The sequence below is a fragment of the Bos mutus genome, chromosome 5 (genome assembly GCF_027580195.1).
Source record: "Bos mutus isolate GX-2022 chromosome 5, NWIPB_WYAK_1.1, whole genome shotgun sequence".
Taxonomy (NCBI): domain Eukaryota; kingdom Metazoa; phylum Chordata; class Mammalia; order Artiodactyla; family Bovidae; genus Bos; species Bos mutus.
In genome coordinates this window covers 49,197,469-49,219,034 of record NC_091621.1, presented here as the reverse complement: position 1 = coordinate 49,219,034, position 21,566 = coordinate 49,197,469, and the positions used below count along the sequence as shown (strand labels likewise).

Below are 21,566 nucleotides of genomic sequence, written 5' to 3'. Positions count from 1 at the left end.
GGTGCTGCTCCTCGCCTTAACTTTTAGTACCTTCCTGACTAATTCCCTTGCGGCTCAGCTGGTGAAGAATCCACCTACAATGCGGGAGACCTGGGTTTGATCCCTGAGTCGGCAAGATCCCCTGGAGAAGGGAAAGGCAACCCACTCCAGTATTCTGTAATTCCATGGTCTGTAGAGTCCATGGGTTCGCAAAGAGCCGAACACAACTGAGCAACTTTCACTTTTACTTGACTAAGTTCCCTTGGCTAAATTCGAGCAGTAAGATGGGAAGGCCCCTAAGTGTTATCTTGGCACTGCATTATGGCAAAGACCTTAATTTACTCAGAAACTAGTCTTATATTTCTCTACTTTGATGTGATTTCAACTGATTATGTTCCCAGAAGTTGTTCTTCCCAATATGTGGAGTACTACCCTCTGGACATCACGTTATCTGGTTCTAAACACTAGTGCCAGACATAATAGTACTGTATATCTTACTGCTTTTCTCAGTTTTTACTCAAATTCATTCCATAGTGAAATAAAAAACACTTTATTTGGCTATTACTGTATAGTAAGAGGTATGTGTAATCAAACATACCTTTTGATCAAGTTAATACACCAGGAATCTAAAGGAATGCGGACACAAATGTACCTACCAAGGTAAGGTAACCAAACTGGTGAGGCATGGAAATAAAATGCCCAGGCCCAAAGCCCTAATGGTTAACTAGTAATGTGTCCACATGGTGGAATATTATACAGACAAAAACGGTATTCAGGTTAAGGATGCCAGAATAAACTGGTGTGGCAATGTAGCACCACTATTAAATTTTTAAATGCAGGCTTCCCTGGTGGCTCAGTGGTGAAGAATCCACCTGCCAGTGCAGGAGACACAGGTTCAATCCCTGATCCAGGAAGTTCCCCACATGCCATGGAGCAGCTAAGCGCATGCAGGGTTACTGAGCCAGTGCTTTAGAGCCCAGGAGCTGCAACTTCTGAAGCCCACGTGCCCTAAAGACTGTGCTCAGCAACAAGAAAAGCCACCACAATGATGACCCATGCTCTCCCCAATTAGAAAGTCTGTATCAACGGAGGCCTGACACAGCCAAAAATTAAAAAAAAAAAAAACATATAACTCTCACCTACTTCTGGGAACCTAGTCAACAAAAATGCTTCAAGTTGCACAATCAAAATATGGTCAAAGGTGTGTACTGCATTATTTATAAAACTCGCATCAACTTAAATGTACAGATTGGGTGGGGTTAAGTTACTGTCATCTATTTGATAGACAGCAAAGAAATGTGCTGCCAGAGATAAGAATTCCTTTCAGTAATCGCTAATTGAAAAACTACACAGAATTTCCTGTCAAAGGTCACTTTTAAAGAAGTCTCTACAGATTTTCTTTAAAAATCAAATCCTGTGTAATTTTGAACATTCTGAGTTCAAAGTTCATTCCTGTGAACATTGAGAAATTTGGTATGAAAATATATCACAGATGAACAAAACAGGGCTTGATAAATGCCCAATCTGTATAACTTTCAAAGTATGTTAATATCAAAGCAGAAAAGTGACACCTGCACAAATCATTCCTGTTATTGGAGTAACAGTTAACATACCACTTTTTAAAGGCTTCCCAGATGGAGCTGGTGGTAAAGAACCTGCCTGCTAATGCAGCTAAGAGATGCAGGTTCAATCCCCGGGTTGGGAAGATCCCCTGGTGGAAGAAATGGCAACCCACCCAGTATTCTTGCCTGGAGAATCGCTATGGTCAGAGGAGCCTGGCGGGCTACAGTCCATGGAGTCACGAAGAGCTGGACACGACTGAAGCAAGTTAACATGGACACATCACTTTTTAAAAGGGGGGGAGACATATCTTGCTTATAACACAAGAGCAAGTAATCAGGCACTGTCAAGTAGGCAGGGGTTAACTCAGCCTGGTGCGCGCGTGCTCAGCTGTGTCTGACTTTGGGACCCTATGGACTAGCTCGCCAGGCTCCTCTGTCCATGGGATTTTCCAGGCAAGAAGCAAGAATACTGGAGTGGGTTGCCATTTCCTTCTCCTACAAGTCAAATGGAGACCCCAGCCTGTTTGTGTGTATTCTACAAACTTGGAATGCTTTTCACATTTTCAGTAGTTGGGGGGAAAATACTCTGACGTGAAAACTAAAGTTCTGTCCGAGCAGAGAACAGCACGCCCATTTGTTTCTGTCTACGGATGTCTTCTCACCACACTGACAGAGCTGAGTAACTGAGACAGACCCATGGCCTGGAAAGCCCAAAATATTTACTGCTTCAGAATGAAAAAACACGGATTGCAACCATTTGGTCCTACTCCTTTGGTTACTCACAGTTCTATTACTTCCTGCCAAAACATAAGGAAAACAGCACCAACTTGAAATCGGGTGCAACCAACCTATCACGTCTAAGCTGCTTGACAGATCTAAGTCAGTCTTCTTGAGCAGTCTACTCTTAGAACATAAACCAGTATACTTTGTGAACTTACTAGATGATAATGAAACTTATAGAGCTATTGGAATTTACTAATGACACGCAAATTCATGAAGTGTTCCATTTTTATGAGATGGTTAGATGGCATCATCAACTCAATGGACATGAGTTTGAGGAGACTACAGGAGATAGTGAGGGACAGGGAAGCCTGGCGTGCCTGGGGTCCATGGGGTCGCAAAGAGACATGACTGAGAGACTGAACCACAACAATCTAGATCATGAACTGTTTATTTCAATAGGAGTCACATGGTGGGTGAGTATGCATGAGGAATATATAAAATGGAAATGCACTAGTTATTCTGCAATAGGGAACCTGAGCTATCAAGTCTCTCCTATTTCTAAAGCTTTTTTGTCCCATAGGTAAAACTGATTAGCAGAAAATGTTAAAGCTCATTAAAGAGCACCATGAAATAAACTTTTACAAGATCATGGGATTCAGTTGTTGCTCTGCTACAAGAGACAGTAAGGTCTAAGTATCCAGGCACTTACCATACGCTTCTCCAACCAATCAGAAACTACATCAAGTCCACAGATGCTCAGCTTGGTTATCAGCAAGTCTGCATTCATACACTTGAAATGCTACAACTGGCACATATCAAATTAAATCAGCTAATGGGTAGCAAAGATGAAATTGCCAGGAGGAGGAAGGACCCAGACTCTTCAGGTTGAGTTCTATACTTAACAAGGAAAATTTTAGTCCAAATCCCAGTTTTGCAGCCAATAGGGAACTTGTCCAATTTGTAACATAAAGATGTAGCAAAACCAACTCTTGGAACAAATCCTCCCAATTTCCGACCTCAATAATAAAAAAAAAAAAAAGGAAATTAATGCAGGGGGTGGAAGATACAGTTAAGGAAACAAAGTATCATCAGTCTGGGTGGTGGTGTACAGATTTTTATTCTTAATATTCCAAGTTATTACATTCAACATGTTTTGTTTTTGTGATCTTATTAAGTCATTTAAAAATAACCCCCAATATAATTTCTTAAACTAAGCGCATGCTGCACGGTTAAATGAAATGTTGCCCCCAGTCCCAAAATACATTATTCCAATGAAATTACATTTTTTAAAATAGACTGTTGAATTAGCTGCCCTATAATCATGGCATTTTACCTTTTTCTTTTGGCCAGCTTTTGTAGATAAGGCTGTTATTTTTAAACCTTTGCAACTGCAACTAACAAAAAGTTGATATGGCTAGAGTTAAGTAGCCAATTCCTATTATTCCCATACCATTTAGTTCCATTTAGCTAAAACTGTTAATGTTTTACAGGATTTCCCACCCCATACTCTCCTTTACGAGTGCTAAACCATAGCACCTATGGCTTTTTTAGGTATTGTGTTTATTTTTAAATGCTTCTGAAATTTTGTATTAAAGTATGCTCTTGGTCTACAGCAGGGTTTAAGTTATACATATCTCAAATCTAAGATCTCATCAGGCAGCTTCTGAGCGGACCAACACTAGCATGGAAGCGAATCACAGCAAAGGAGACAACAAAATTTAAAAATCACATGAAAAACATAAGGCTCATATCAACCCCTCCAGATTTCAGAAAAGCTTCTGAATGGGCAGTTGATGTTCAAGAAGCCATTTATCAATATACTCAGATTCTTCTCTGCTCCCAGGGCTCTGCACAAGCTGGTCCCCTGCCTGGAGGTATTGAATCCAGAAGAGCAGTCCCTCCCAAGCGCTTACTTCCCCTCTCCATCAGAGCTGCCACTGCTCTTTGTCCATGTGCCCCAGCCGCATCCCTCATAAGATGAGGAGGTCCACGAGGGAACATCCTATGCCAGTCACATTCAGGTACCTAATCACCCCTGACAAGTAGGAGTACATCCATAAGCTAAGGAGTGACAAAGTCAAGGGAAAAGGATTACAGAGAGGAGCAGGTGGGCTGGGAGGGGATTCTAACCAGCCTGAGAATCACTTAGTACAAGAATGACAAGCTCATCTTAGGAAGGCTACTACTCAGCTCCTCCCAACAGGTGCCTTGCATAAGGCAGGTCACGTCTTCCTGTTATCAGAACTTTAGATCATTCAAGTTACCAGAATTCTAGATTCTCACGCGATTCTCCCAATTTTTCTAAAATGTCAGCATTGAATTCAAAATGTTTTAACCAACCATGCTGTGTGGGCCAAGGAAAACAAGCCCCAAAGCCAGATGTTGCTACCAGTTTTCAAACTCTATCTTGGCCTCTCCCAGAGCCCCTTAAATTCTAAGAGAGCCCAGCCAACACACTGGCTCTTGTTTCATCCCACTGGTTGGGGAAGCAAGTATTATCAAAACAATGGGGGCTCTTATCAAAATTACAAAGGAAAAAACCATGTTGCCGTGAAATTAGGAATTCACATATTTGTACTTCTCTAACTCAAAAACTCAGTAGACATCAGAGTCCTGTTTTAGATACATTTTTGTGGGTCAATAGATTTAAATCTGGAATTTTATAACTTATAAATCACTATGTCATCCTAGCTATCATCTGAGCAATGCCACCTGCAATAAATAAAACTGATCTCTATTAACTGCTTGAGTGTTCACTCATTTTGGCCCCAGAATGAGATTCAGTTCCCTTAGTTGTAAGACAACTCTAAAGAGACCAACAATTGTTACAAATGACAATTGCTATTAAGCTTTTAAATTTATAATATTTGGGTTGTGAACAATTTTACTCTGAATTAAACTAATATTTGTTTCCAAGCAACGCATTTATTGAAGGATACCAGTTACCAGTCATCAAAAACTTTTGTATGTTGAAAATGTAATTTTAATAGATATTCTTCATCTTACATAGGAGCACAATAAAATACACCACATTCTGAAGAAACTCCAGAAGGTATGAGAATAAGAGTGGGGAAAATCCAGATGGGCTACAATATCCATTACCTTAAACTGCAAGAGACAAAGGTTCCAACCCACAGGTTAACATTTACATACTTATTTATGACTGACTACATTAATGTCTTAAAATAACAAGACTTGGGAATTAGATATGGAAAGGTGGGAAAGAACAGCTTTGTGGTGGGGAAGAACTCCGTCAATGCAGATAATTGCAGATTATCAAAGAATAAAAGGAGCTCCTGCACCAAATATTACAGGGATGACAGTAAGAATCATTAACTGAGGATCTGATGCCCTCTAAGGAAGAAACCTTTCTGATGACGCTTATGCAAGCTCACTGCTTGAGATCTGCTCAGCACTTCTGCAAGAAAGACTGATAAATGCCTCAGCAAACCCCAAATGATTACGAGATTGCTGTTTTCTAATAACAGTGGTCACACACGAAGTTTTGAGATAAGAACTAAGAGCAAGGTCATAACTCAAATGCCAGACACAACTGTGGCACAAGTAGAAGTCCCACACAAAGTCAGTCACTGGTGTGGCTGTGCTGTGACTCTCCTGAACAGTAATTTCCAAACACTGTGGCAAGACACCGATGATCGCCTAACTAATCAGACAACACACACACATTTATTTCAAATTTCTAGGAGGTAAAAAAAAAAATGTCACATACTGATGTTTTAGGCATGCTCAGGGCCAGCTTATAAATACTTCATTCAGTGATATATCTTAACACAAATCTGCATCAGTGAAAAGAAATTGGCAAAATCTACCTCTCGCCATTCAATTTGTCAGATGGTGAAGATCAAAATAGAATGTTCCATCAGTTTTATAATTTTTAAATACGATTGTCACATTGGGAAAATGAAATAAACACAGTAAAAGAAACTGTACAAAGGCAAAGTAGAATAACAAAAAATATTTTACTAAAACATAAGATTTACAGGAGTTTCCAGACAAGCCATACAAAATGGTCACAAGCTTTTTCTTGAAGGGAGGATTCTACACTTGACAGCAAGGTCACAATGTTATTAGTGAGGGCTGTGATGTCTGTTTAATGTTCCCATTTTGGTTCGAACAATCAAGCTTGTCCATCTACAGCGTCTAAATAAAGTTAGACTTGGCTAGAGAGCATATTCTAAAGAACTGGTTAGCTGCTTTTAACCAATGCAATTAGATCACCATAAAAAGGGGGAAAGGAGCCCATAAAATTAAAATAAAACTACCTTCCCCCCTACCAAAAAAAAAATAATAATAATAAAATAAAGAAAAACACCCACACCCCTGCAGCTAACCCTGACAACTACCTTCATTCACAGTGCTTTATACTTAAACCATGATGAGGGAAACGAATAAAAGCAGAGAGGGGCCACTGCTTTTAAACGTTTCGCAACAATCCAGATGATACTTCTAGCCTCTGCTCATGCTTTACAACAGTGAATCAGGACAAGACATAGATTTGCTAATGTGCATTTAATCACCAAAGGATTGAAGATGTCTGGGTTTTTATTCTGTAATGTTTCTAAGACTGTGTCCATTAAATGCAAACAAAAAAGGAAGAAGTCTTGGCAGAACAGGAGAAGTGATGCACACTTGACGATCGAATCGATTTAAATATTATTCATGGCATATAGCCTAGTCCATGCTCTAGCTGTGGACAAAAACAAACGTGATTATTACTTAAGTTCAATATGTTCCTTTCCAAACTCTATACAAAGTAAACAAACAGAATTAAGTTAATTATGAAAACAGCATGCTACAATTTCTTAAATTCATGTCATTTTCTATAATCTAGGTCAGGGCAAAAAGACTGTCTATACATCTAATTACCAAAACATTACAATAGAATTCAAAAGTTCTACAAAATTCTAAAGGATGAAAAGAGTTGTCTCCTTCCTTTCTCATATGATGCTCCTCATTAATTGTTAAAATTTGTAGCAAGAAGCTTATTGCTTTCAAACTCTCTAACTATAAATGGACACACAGTTTAATTTAATCAAACAGATTGCAAAAACAGCTCAAGGAAGTTTAAAGGTCTTCCGTTATCTTTACATATAGCTAAATGAATGGCAGGCACTCAGACATTTGTGAAATCGTTTATCCAACAATCCAAAATCTCCCAACCACTGCTCCTCTTTAAATCTGGGAGTCATGTAGTAGCCCCTAAGATGGAGTCTGAAAGTCTTTTGGCAAGAGGTTATTTACATACTATTAAGAGAGAGCTTTTCTTCTCCCAGTTAAAACTAAGTTTTTGAAAAGGTGATACACAGGAATTCCCTGGCAGCTCAGCAGTTAGGACTTGACACTTTCACTGCCATGGCCTGGGTTCGATCTCTCTGAACCTAAGACTCCTCAAGCAGAGCAAGACACGACCCAAAAAAACCAAAACTGTGGTACAGATTGTTTTTCAAAGTGGAAGTGGCGAGAAGGAGAATGAATATTGAATACCTGTTTCTATGGCTTGGGCTTCATTGGTCTTCCACTGCTCCGCTACATCATTTGCTAACGGATCATCTGGATTGGGAGCACTTAACAAAGCCTGGATCGATAGCAGAACTGTGCGGATCTGCAGTGCTGGGGACCACTTATCTACAAAGGCAACAGGCCCAGAATGACCATACATGAAAACAACCCAGAACTGCTGTGTTTCCCTCCCATACTTCTGCGGTCTTCATAAGGTAAGATTATAATATTCAGATTCTCAAAACGGAATGTTTACGAGAAAAAAGGAAAAATTCTTAACAGCATATGATAATAAAGATAACACTTACCTTTCAAAATATCTAAACATATTCTTCCCAACTTGTCTACATTAGGATGATAAATTTTGGTCATGAAACGTACTTTAGGGGCTGCCATTGGGTATTCTTCTGGAAGGAATAGTTCAAGTTTAAAAGTCCCTCCCTCAAAGGGGGAATCCTGAGGGCCGGCAATGACCACATGAAAATAACGGGCGTTGCTCTCATCTGGTTCTGCTTTAATGCCGGGAACTGGTTCTGCCAGCAAACGCTGGGTTTCCTACAACAGAAAAACATAACACACTTGTGAAACAAATACCGTTTTGCTAAACACCAAAATAAAAATTAAGAGAAATTTACTCCTTGGAATTGGATATAAAAGAACCTCTCCAATCTCTCAAAGGGTTTCTATTTACCTTATAAAATGTAAAGTTCAAAGAAAACATAAATCATCATAAGCAGCTGAAAGCAACCACCAGCAAATACTGATGACATCATGTACAACTGCAGCTACAAATGTCTACAAATATGTGGAGAATAAGATTAGACTAATGAAATTGATCTTATACCCATGGGAAAGAAAAGGGGGAAAAAAAGAAAAGAACAATAGGATTACTGCATAGGTAAGGTCCTGCTGTTTAAACTTAACAAAAACCAAGCTGTTTAGAAAGCAAAACTAGTTTTTAAAGTCACTGAAAATCTCCCCTCTGAAAAATCTAATGGAACAAAGGAAATACAAGTGCCGAGGCACTTAAACAGGGCTGGAGATTGGCTAGTCTCCAAGCTGATTAGTCTCTAAAATCGAAACTGAACCAAGCTCAAATGGACCCTTACTGCTCCCCAACAATATCATGAGTTCTCTTTGCCACCTTTCTCCCGCTCCTAATTAACTGAACATTCTTTCTCCTGTCAACCTCCAATACCTCCATCCACTTCTTCACTTCTGGCTGACAACCCTGTTTTGTATTACAGGAGAAAACAGAAACCCCTCCTGAAGCTCACTGCCGCATCTGCACACCAACCTGCACCTATGGGCCCAGGTGCTCTGCACCTTTTCTTCCATGACTAAGGGAGAAAGGACTGTCACTCTGGACTAAGACCAACCTCTCCTTTAGATCTTAACTCCTCACCTCCTCAAGGACATTGTTCTAGCATCGCCTTCCTCTCCTGAATCACCGTTTCCCCTCTATTGGATTTTCCCCAACTGTACAAACCTAATGTAATTTCTCAAAAAAAAAAAAAAAAAAAGAAGGGGAAGGAAATGACCCTGACTTGACTCACCACCACCCCCCCCCCGCCCCCTGCTGCTGCCCCATTGCTTTACTCCTCTTTGAAAGTCATCTAAACTTGCATGTCTCCAACCTCCCTCCTCTGCTCTGGTCTTGAACACAACTCTCGAAGCAGGCTTTAGCTGCCAGCTTGCTTGTTGAGGTCATCAGTGAGTCCCACATGGTTAAATCAAATGGCTAATGTTGAACCTTCACCTTAACTGACTTAAAAGCATCATCTTACCCAGCTGGTTTGTGCTCTCCTTGCAAGGCTTTATCCAGCTTCCTGCAGCCACTCTCTCCTGGCTTTCTTCCTAGATGCATGGTATCAACCTCATGCCAACACTACACTACAGAAGGCACCAGGGCTCTGTCTGAGGTCTTCTACTGTGCCTACACACTCCAAGGTGATCTCATCTAGTCTGGTGAATTTAAATGATCAATCCACTCCATGTATGAAGCCTCCCCAAATGCATATTCTGCAGAGATTTCTCCCTGAATCATCCTCCTATTCATAACCCCGTGCTCGACAGCTACTCCTGAATCTCTAGTAACCATCCCAAACTTAGCATGACCTTTCCCACCCTTAACCTGCTCCTCCTCAGAGCATTCATTGAGTCAATCAGAAGTCCATCCTTCCAACTGATCCAATTCTTCCTTCATACCTCACCCATCCAATCTGATCAGCAAACCTTGCTGGCTTAAACTTCAGAACCTACCCATGTCTGGACACTGCTATACTTCTGATCATCACTCCATTGCTACACTTCTGATCCCAGCCACCACCATTTCTTACCCAGCAGGCTGCAACAGCCAGCTAACTTATTCTGCCTGCTTCGACCTTGAGTCCCCCAGCCCCTACCTAGTCTGTATTCCACAGACCTTTTAAAAATCAAGGTCCTTATAACCTCCCACTCAAAAGAATGCATTTATTCCACCTACCTCTTAGTCATCTTCAGCTATGCTTCCCAATCCTCACCACCCTCCTCATCTGCTTTGTTAAAGCAAGGCTAGCTGCTTTGTGCTTCTTCAACCTGTCACGCATACTCCTCCCTCAGGGGCTTTGCTTTCCTTTTCCCCTACGTGGAATGGCAAACCACTTCAGTATTCTTACCGTGAGAACCCCATGAACAGAATGAAAAGGCAAAAAGATAGGAGGACCCTGAAAGATGAACTCCCCAAGTCGGTAGGTGCCCAATATGGTTCTGGAGATCAGTGGAGAAATAACTCCAGAAAGAATGAAGGGATGCAGCCAAGGCAAAAACACCACCCTGTTGTGGATGTGACTGGTGACAGAAGCAAGGTCCGATGCTGTAAAGAGCAATATTGCATAGGAACCTGGAATGTTAGGTCCATGAATCAAGGCAAGTTGGAAGTGGTCAAACAGGAGATGGCAAGAGTGAATGTCGACATTCTAGGAATCAGCGAACTAAAATCGACTGCAATGGGTGAATTTAACTCAGACCATTATATCTACTACTGTGGGCAAAAATCCCTTGGAAGAAATGGGAGTAGCCCTCATGGTCAACGAAAGAGTCCGAAATGAAGTACTTGGATACAATCTTAAAAACAACAGAATGATCTCTGTTTCCAAGGCAAACCATTCAATATCACAGTAATCCAAGTCTACGCCATGACCAGTAACGCTGAAGAAGCTGAACGGTTCTATAAAGACCTACAAGACTTTCTACAACTAATAACCAATAAAGATGTCCTTTTCATTATAGGGGACTGGAATGCAAAAGTAGGAAGTCAAGAAACACCTGGATTAACAGGCAAATTTGGCCTTGGAGTACAGAATGAAGCAGGGCAAAGGCTCATAGAGTTTTGCCAAGAGAACACACTGGTCATAGCAAACACCCTCTTCCAACAACACAAGAGAAGACTCTACACTTGGACATCACCAGATGGTCAATACCAACATCAGACTGATTATATTCTTTGCAGCCAAAGATATAGAACCTCTATACAGTCAGCAAAAACAAGACTGGGAGCTGACTGTGGCTCAGATCATGAACTCCTTATTGCCAAATTCAGACTTATATTGAAGAAAGGAGGGGAAACCACTAGACCATTCAGGTATGACCTAAATCAAATCCTTTATGATTATACAGTGGAAGTGAGAACAGATTCAAAGGATTAGATCTGATAGACAGAGTGCCTGATGAACTATGGACGGAGATTCCTGACACTGTACAGGAGACAGGGAGCAAGACCTTCCCCAAGAAAAAGAAATACAAAAAAGCAAAATGGCTGTCTGAGGAGGCCTTACATATACCTGTGAAAAGAAGAAAAGCGAAAAGCAAAGGAGAAAAGGAAAGACACACCCATTTGAATGCAGAGTTCCAAAGAATAGCAAGGAGAAGTAAGAGAGCCTTCCTCAGTGATCAGTGCAAAGAAATAGAGGAAAACAATAGGTGAAAGACTAGAGATCTCTTCAAGAAAATCAGAGATACCAAGGGAAAACTTCATGCAAAAATGGGCTCAATAAAGGACAGAAATGGTATGGACCTAACAGAAGCAGAAGATATTAAGAGGTGGCAAGAATACACAGAAGAACTGTACAAATAAGATCTTCACGACCTAGATAATCACAATGGTATGATCACTCACCTAGAGCCAGACATCCTGGAATGTGAAGTCAAGTGGGCCTTAGGAAGCATCACTACAAACAAAAGCTAGTGGAGGTGATGGCATTCCAGTTGAGCTATTTCAAATCCTAAAAGATGATGCTGTGAAGTGCTGCACTCAATATGCCACAAAATTTGGAAAACGCAGCAGTGGCCACAGGACTGGAAAAGGTCAGTTTTCATTTCAATCCCAAAGAAAGACAATGCCAAAGAATGCTCAAACTACCGTACAATTGCACTCATCTCACACGCTAGTAAAGTAACGCTCAAAATTCTCCAAGCCAGGCTTCAACAGTATGTGAACCGTGAACTTCCAGATGTTCAAGCTGGTTTTAGAAAAGGCAGAAGAACCAGAGATCAAATTGCCAACATCCGCTGTATCATGGAAAGAGCAAGAGAGTTCCAGAAAAACATCTATTTCTGCTTTATTGACTATGCCAAAGCTTTGACTGTGTGGATCACAAAAAACTGTGGAAAATTCTGAAAGAGATGGGAATACCAGGCCACCTGACCTGCCTCTTGAGAAATCTGTATGCAGGTCAGGAAGCCACAGTTAGAATTGGACATGGAACAACAGACTGGTTCCAAATCAGGAAAGGAGTATGTCAAGGCTGTATATTGTCACCCTGCTTATTTAATTTATATGCAGAGCACATCATGAGATGCGCTGGGCTGGAGGAAGCACAAGCTGGAATCAAGATTGCCGGGAGAAATATCAATAACCTCAGATATGCAGATGACAACACCCTTATGGCAGAAAGCAAAGAAGAACTAAAGAGCCTCTTGATGAAAGTGAAAGAGGAGAGTGAAAAAGTTGGCTTAAAGCCCAACATTCAGAAAATGAAGATCATGGCATCCAGTCCCATCACTTCATGGCAAATAGATGGGGAAACAGTAGCTGACTTTATTTTTTGGGGCTCCAAAATCACTGCAGATAGTGATTGCAGCCATGAAATTAAAAGACGCTTACTCTTTGGAAGGAAAGTTATGACCAACCAAGACAGCATATTAAAAAGCAGAGACATTACTTTGTCAACAAAGGTCCATCTAATCAAGGCTATGATTTTTCCAGTAGTCATGTATGGATGTGAGAGTTGGACTGTGAAGAAAGCTGAGCGCCGAAGAATTGATGCTTCTGAACTGTGGTGTTGGAGAAGACTCTTGAGAGTCCCTTGGGCTGCAAGAAGATCCAACCAGTCCATCCTAAAGGAAATCAGTCCTGAATATTCATTGGAAGGATTGATGTTGAAGCTGAAACTCCATTACTTTGGCCACCCGATGGGGAGAACTGACTCATTGTAAAAGACCCTGTTGCTGGGAAAGATTGAAGGTGGGAGGAGAAGGGGATGACAGAGGATGAGATGGTTGGATGGCATTACTGACTCAATGGACATGACTTTCAGTAAACTCCAGGAGTTGGTGATGGACAGGGAGGCCTGGTGTGCTGCAGCCCATGGAGTTGCAAAGAGTTGGACATGACTGACCAACTGAACTGAACTCCACTAAGTGTTAATTTCATCAGATCCCAAGATCTCCATTCAGATGTGCTTTCTCAGTGAAGCCTCCATAATTGAATCTGCAAACACCTTTCCACCCTATCCCACACCCTCCCTCTAGCCCGGCTCCTTCTCACCCCCTACATAGTTTCTCTCTAGCACTCTAAACGTACTATATCCCTCTTATTTTGTTCGGAAGAGGGGATTTGTGTTTGTTGCATTTATTGCTGAATCCTCAGCTTTGGAACAGTGTGCAGTACTACAGATGTTCCATAAACACTTGCTGAATCATGAATCTATTCAATGATACAAAGAACAAGGAATAAACCATCAGAAATTCCATCTTTAACATTAAAGCAGTTTTTATTCAAAGCAGGATGCACACAACACAAGAAAAAGAATCCACTCAGGTACTAGGAGAAATAATCTATATTTATAGATATTTAGTCAGAAAAATGTTAATATTCAACACACAAACTGACAATAGTATGTATAGTTTTATATATTAGCTCATTATTGACCAGGGGATTTTTGCAGAAACTAACGCCTGTGACTGGCGATTTTTCTCTTAGCTGGCCAAAAATTAATTATTTCACTGACACTATGCAGGTTATTACATTCAATAGTTACAACTGACACAGATGAAAAGTCTTATAATTTTCACGAAATTTCTTCAGTCCACTCTTCTATATAAGCAAAAGAGCTCACTCCAGCAATGTGAGTTTCATTTTCACTTTTTGTATCAGAATCAATCACTAAGGTTTTCTTTTTGTTGGTCTAATATTCGTGTCATCTTAATCAGAACTATATTCTGAAGAACGATCATCTTCTGAGACATTAGTATACATGTCACTAGGCTGACAAGAAAAACATCTACATAAAATTCACGAGAAAACTCTTTACTCAAAATTTTGTGATGCATCATTTTTGAAAATTTTATGTTTATAATATATATACAAGGTTGGAACAAAACCCTAACAGAATAAACCATGAATGATAACAACAACCAGAAGTTGATCAAGTTTAAGCTCTAACAACTTCCCATGGTAATATTAATTGTATCACCCTCTAAAAACGTATTGATGTATCTCCAGTCAATTACGCATGAGTAGTACATTTTCAGCGCTTTCCTGGTGGCTCAATGGTAAAGAATCTACCTGCCAATGGAGGAGATGCAGAGTTCAGTCCCTGGGTTGGGAAGATCCCTTGGAGAGGGGAATGGCTTCAGTAGCCTTGCCTGCAGAATCCCTTGGACAGAAGAGCCTGGCCAGCTACAATCCACAGGGTCGCAGAAAGTCGGACACGACTGAGCAACTGAGTGCTCAGTGCTTTTCAACATTTTGAATATGTATGTGTAGTCAAAAACACTTAGAACACTGCAGTATTTAAGCTTCTAGATATGAAAAACAATGAATGAGAATACTATACTGATTTCACTTGAGAAAAATTATAAACCTTACACTACTTCATTCTACAGCCTGTAATGCATATACTAGAAAAGAGTTCTCTATCAGTACAGTTATATACTGGAATAGTCATAAGATGCAGGTATAAAATCAAATTCTTTTCCAAAATGTGTTAAACTCATAGCCATTTAGAGTAATGCTTCAAGACTAGCTTGCTTGATTTTAATCATTCCAATGCCAGGGCAAATAAAAAATTGAAATGCTATAAACTACTTTCAGCAAAATATTCTTTAGATTCAAACAAAGTCAAACATTTTTGGAGCATTAAAAATCTCAAGAGGCAATAAAGAAGCCTCCCATCTTAGGCAATTTTCCAAAATGTAACTAGAACAGGAGTCTGGTCTTCACTTTTAGGAGGAAAAGTAAAGATATTAGGATGAATATTAGGTGTAAAGGAATGAGAAAAGTGATGGTAAAATTCCTTGAATTTTGACTCCTCACCTCCATCCTCCTTTTGTTTTATCCCAATTCTTCATATTTTTAGAAAGTCATCAATAGAGAGGCTGGGGGAAAAAAGCTGGGGTCCAAGAGTCCCAAAACACCGCTCCCTGGTTACACAAAACAGTGGCAGCTCTATTCAAAGCTATAAAAAGCTACCAGAAAGCCCTCCAAGGTCACATCCGAAAATAGGGTCAGAATCACTCAGTACAATCGTCACAGACAGATGGAGCTTCACTTCCTCATCTTCAGTTCACCCTCAAAATCAGACACTTTCTTAAAAACATACATATTAAATGCATCATGTGAGCTGATCATGTATCAGATTTAATCGGAACACATTCTAGAATAAGCTCTTGGATATGCAAAACTTTTTGTAATAGTTTTTATGTGCTCTCAAGTTCTAATGGATTTTGAGATAATGAATACCCGTGCATAATTATCTGACTACACAGCACAAACCCACAGCATAAATTACAGGAGGAAAAAGAGAATAAAACCCAAACCAAATGGAACAACTCTCCCCCACAGAAATTGTCGATTTTTTCCCCTAAAAAGGCAAAAACTGGGTAGGAACTAAAATCCTTCTGCTACTACTCACACACAGTTAACTTGAGACACATTCTAGTTTTATACTATCCTTTGGCAGAAAGACAGCGAAGTATTCTTCAAGTCTTAGAAACAACAGGTTCAAATTATTACTGCCTCACTTAACTACATTTCTGCAGAAATTTACACTGCTCTGAGCTTCAGCTTCCTCAGCTATATAGTTAACATTACCTCTTATGTAGAATTGCTATGAGATAACATTGTAAAATGACTTGACAAATGAAGTCACATAAGAAGGCCAGTCCACACATAACCAACTGAAAAATAATACAGGGTAAGAACAAAGCACAGAAACAAGTCTCAAGATTTATTAAATAACAGTATTCATTTTTAAAGAAAACAGAGTATAACTTTTAGTTGCATTTTGTGATCCTATCTGTTTAAAAGCAATCCTGGGACTGAATCTCAAGTATAACTCAAGTTAGGCCATGAAAATAGAAAAGTAATGTAGACTATGTTTAGAAAACTGGTTACTAAAAAACAGAAAGGGAAGTACATAAAAGCAGAATATGAATTTAAGTGGCAACAAGATTAGGTCTCAAGGAAAATATCTCATTTTACCGAAGGCATACAGCAGTTCATGCTACAAATACTTTCAAAGGAATTAAATAACATCAAATTGATCTGATTATCAATAGCTCTTTTGGGACTCAAAGAGCTAATCCCAGAACGACACCACTGTAAATAATAACACTAAACTCCATTTATTAGGACTTCTGTTTTTAGATTCAATAATAATGTGTGTACACTTCCCTGGTGGCTCAGCTGGTAAAGAATCTGCCTGCAACGTGGGAGACCTGGGTTCAATCCTTGGATTAGAGGAAGATTCCCTGGAGAAAGTAATAGCTACCCACTCCAGTATTCTGACCTGGAGAATTCCATGGACAGAGGAGCCTGGCAGGCTACAGTCCATGGGGTTGCAGAGTTGGACATGACTGAGCAACTTTCACTTCACTATGAAATAGTATAAGGTCTCACACGTTCTATGGTAATGAATTATGTACGGTAAAATTTTAGATAACAGTATTTTTAGAAACAGTGGTAATCTGCATGTGTGAAAAGTTGCCCCATTTATTAACTATTCATATATACACCTCCTAATGGCTCAGACGGTAAAGAATCTGCCTGCAATGCAGGAGATCCAGGGTTCAGTCCCTGGGTCCGGAAGATCCCCTGCAGAAGGGAATGGCTACCCTCTCCAGTATTCTTGCCTGGAGAACCCAATGGACAGAAGAGCCTGGTGGGCCGCAGTCCATGGGGTCGCAAAGAGTCCGGCACAATTGAGAAACTAACACACTTTGCATGTAAACCCCCACATGTTATACCTACAGCAATTAGATTTTCCCCCTTTTAGAATATTCTCTGAAACACAAAACTGCAATTGTGAATCTTTTAACTCATCTAAGATCTGAGTATACTAAATAACTCATCAATTTCTTATCATAAGTCATGAAATGAGAAATGCCTCAGTGATGCCTACTCTGTCTACTGCAACCTGTCACTATATCTTTAAATGACTCTAAAATATTAACAGGGAATTCTTTTGGGCGATTATCAATAAAGCAAAGATCAATTTTTCATTATAAACACAATTGTAAATTACTTGAGAGCATCTGCAAGTTCACCCTTGACATTTAAGTGGGCATTTAAAAAACATAACCAATGTTTTTTGAGTATTATGTCCCTAACATCTTATCCATGAGCCCTATGATTTTTATCATATGATTTTGCTTATTAACACAATAAATTTTAGAAACATGTATGTCTTTTTAATTATAGAAGTGACCATATGTATTCTAGCTGCCTTAGGAACAAAACCAAAGTTGTGCTCAACTTCCTCATTGTATTACTTCCTTACAAATCATAATGCCAGGTAGAGGTACATCATGATAAAAATGGGTCAGTGAATGCTTTTCTCCATAGCAGTGCTGTTGACAAGAACTATGAGTCACATGTGTAATTTAAAATTTTCTAGTAGCCACATTAAAGAGTAATGTGGTAAAAAGATAAAATTAATTTTAATGTTTTATTTCACCCAATATATTCAAAATAGCATTTCAACATATAACCAATGTAAAACTTACTGACATAATTTATAATCTTTTTTCATACTTAGTCTTCAAAATCCAGTGTGTAATTTATACTTACAGCACATATCAATTTGAACTAGCCACCTTTCAACTACAATCTGCACATGAAGCTAGTAGCTACCAAACAGGACAGTGAAACAGAAGACAATCCTGTTATATAATAATTTTACTTGCAGGTCATAAAGAATAACTTGCTTTATTTCATATAATGAGTAAAATTTGGTAGAGAAACTTTAAAGTATCCCTGTGTGTGCTCAGTCGATCAGTCATGTCCAATTCTTTATGACCTCATGGACTGTAGCCCACCAGGATCCTCTGTCCATGGCAATTCTCCAGGCAAGAATACTGGAGTGAGTTCCCATGCCCTCCTCTAGGGGATCTTCCCAACGCAGGGATCAAACCCAGGTCTCCTACATTGCAGGTGGATTCTTTAGAGTCTGAGCCACTAGGGAAGCCCTATTTTCCCCTCAGAAAATTCTTCACAAACAAGTAATGTCAGGGTAATTCCTTGGTGCTTCAGTGGTTAACACTAGGTGCTTTTACTCCAAAGGGCAGAGGTTCGATCCCTGGTCAGGGAACTAGGATCCCACAAGCCAGAGGGTACAGACAAAAAAAAACAAAAAAGAGTAAAGTCAAAACATCTCAATCACTAGAGACAGGAATGTGTGTTACTGTTTGTTACAGTCATAAGACTGTATTTGAAAATGATGACTTATAGCAATTAAAAAACACTGCATGGAGAAAAACTGATTCAAACAAGGCAAATTCATGATGAAACAGGTTAATCAGTGAGAAATAATTTTAATTTTTATGGCTCACACTACCCCCTAGTGGATATAAGACATAATCTACTTTTAATTCCTTTTCCTTGGTAAATGAAAAATCTGATGATCATAAAAATTAATCACGTTATCCTAACTCACCGTTTTTTAAAAACGGCTTATTCTAAACTTAGATGAGAATGATGATTCTCAAGGCACACCCTCTTCTTCCTCCTTTTTCTCCCTTTTTCTACTCCCACATACTTGTTTTTAGGTGGTATATTCACAAGGCACACCCTCTTCTTCCTCCTTTTTCTCCCTTTTTCTACTCCCACATACTTGTTTTTAGGTGGTATATTCAGAAAAGGAAAAATGGAGGTAACTGTTTCAAAGGCTCTGGATACTAAGGGCTAAATCTTAGATTTTAGACCAAGGTATCACACTTTGTTGAAAAACTTTACTTCCTGTCAGACTGCTAAGTAACTGTTAGGAAAGTAATACCATTCTACTTGGAGTAATACCCAAGAGATGGGATGGGATGAGTTGCACAAGAAATCTGTTTTAATTTTTCTCCTCTATCCAAGACCAGATCAATACTTTGGTGTTAAGTTCAGTGAAAAGGAATGGAGACTTAGGAGTCAAAGAAGGACTTTTCAAAGGCTAAGTATATCTGACCAACTTATTCCTCAGGTCTGATTAGTCTGGAAGCATCTCCCCTGTACTCCCAGTTTCCTGTGCATTAATTACCTCCACTCCCCTTATTATAACTAGCACAATAATCTGGTTAACTTAGTTGGACCCTACACTATTTGAAGATGAGCATTCCAGCTACCAAATGGTAGTTTTAAGTGCTAAATACAGGTTTCTTCCAGGAATAAAAGCAAGCACACTCAGGTTCCACACAGAGCTAATGAGAAGGATTACCATACCTGCTGTGTTAGTAACTTCCACCCCAGGAACGACATGTACAATTATTTCAATCACTGACAGTGGACAAAAATCTGAAAATTCTTACTAACAAACTGTGTATCCACCAAGGAAAGCTGTTAGGCTGAATTCCTTGATTCCCTCATCTACTGTTCCCCACTAAACGCACGAGGACATGCTGCAGTCTGTGTCTTATACTCCCGACCACTAGTCAGTAAACTCCATGAGGTCAGGGGCTCCATGCAATTATCAAGTAAACTTTCCTGACTCACAGAGAGTAGAAAAGTTCAAGTAATAAAAACAAACTAGGTCAAATCCTGATGTTTGAAATGTATCATTAACTCCTCTAATCCTCACACCCGTTCTACACATGAGGAAAATGATGAACCAAGAGTGGCCACTGACAGGGACTTCCCTGGTGGTCCAGTGGCTCAAAGACTCTGCACTCCAAAGTGGGGGTCCTGGGGCTCGACCTCTGCTCAGATCATGCAGATCTGAGATCTCTGCTCACATCAGATCTCTGTTTGATCGTGCACACAGCAACAAAGATTTCTCTCTCTGCAACTAAGACCTGGAACAGCCAAAATAAAATTAAAAAAGAAAAAGAGTAACCACTACAGTATAACAACAGTAAATCTCAAATGTTTGTCATGACAATAAAATAGCACAGAAGTTAAGGAAGGCTTCACAGTGATGTAGAAGTGCTTCATGAAAAAGGTAAATTAAACCATGTCACCTTTATTTTTCTTTTGGGACTGTCAAATGAAAAAGTATATAGTCTTACTGAAATAAATAAGGTAAAAAAAATATGCGATATTTGATTTAAAACCTGACATATATAATTTTGGCTTCCCCGATAACTTAGTTGGTAAAGAATCCGCCTGCAAGGCAGGAGGCCCCGGTTCAATTCCTAGGTTGGGAAGATCTGATGGAGAAGAGATAGGCTACCCACTCCAGTATTCTTGGGCTTCCCTGGTGACTCAGCTGGTAAAGAATCCACCTGCAATGTGGGAGACTGGGTTCGATCCCTGGGTTGGGAAGATCCCCTGGAGACGGAAAGGCATACATAATTTTGACCTCAAACTATCTGTTATATGGTAAGCCATTTTATCTCTCATACTGCACAAATCATTGTGCTCTAAAATGTTCTTGTGACTCTGAAATACAAACTTACTAACAAATGTATTAATTCCTTACTTTGCTCATAGTATTACTGTATCAACTAACTCTGAGTAAGAGAGTCCGTTGCCCCCTCCCACCCCAGGAATTCATTTCAACCTGAGTATAAAGCATACACTGTTCTTGACTTAAAATTTCATAAAGTATACATAAGTCAGTCTTTTAAAGATGCATTTTAGAATGGGAATGTCAAGGTCTTGGAGTAGGTTCAGGTTTGAGTCAGAGACACTAGATGAACAACAGGACTAGATCAGGGCATATTTTTTCTTGGCTGTTTCTAAAGACACTTTGTTTTCTGGAAACTTTACATCTCCATCTTTTTTTTCCCTTCGTTTTTTTCCATAGGATTTGTAAATATTGACATCACAGTTAAAGACGATATCAACTACTCCTTCATGTAACACTCATGAAATTCTTGGTGATAAAAATGTCCTTTGAATACCCAGCACTGTAATTAGACATGAGTAGACTCATAGAAGCTATTTCTCCATTTCTCCTGATTTCTTATTTGATGGATGCCATAAACTTTATGGCCTGGACTGTAGGACAAAAAATAAAAATAAGCCTTTAATGATTTGAATAACGTAACTGTTTTAATGAATTCCATCTTCGGAATGGTATCTTGGAACTCTGAATGAAGGGA

At 39.5% G+C, this 21,566-nt stretch overlaps 1 protein-coding gene across 1 annotated transcript in view; it reads right to left on the bottom strand.

Moving 5' to 3' along the window:
* Positions 1-6,225: 6,225 nt before the first annotated feature.
* Positions 6,226-21,566, bottom strand: part of UBE2N (ubiquitin conjugating enzyme E2 N) — a 40,350-nt gene continuing 25,009 nt past the window's right edge. The window contains exons 2-4 of the mRNA XM_005889068.3: positions 8,093-8,339; positions 7,770-7,910; positions 6,226-6,972 (exon numbers count right to left, since the gene is read on the bottom strand). Of these exons, the coding sequence (XP_005889130.1) occupies positions 6,932-6,972; positions 7,770-7,910; positions 8,093-8,339 (429 nt within the window). The 3' untranslated portion in view covers positions 6,226-6,931. The remainder of the gene's footprint in view (positions 6,973-7,769; positions 7,911-8,092; positions 8,340-21,566) is intronic.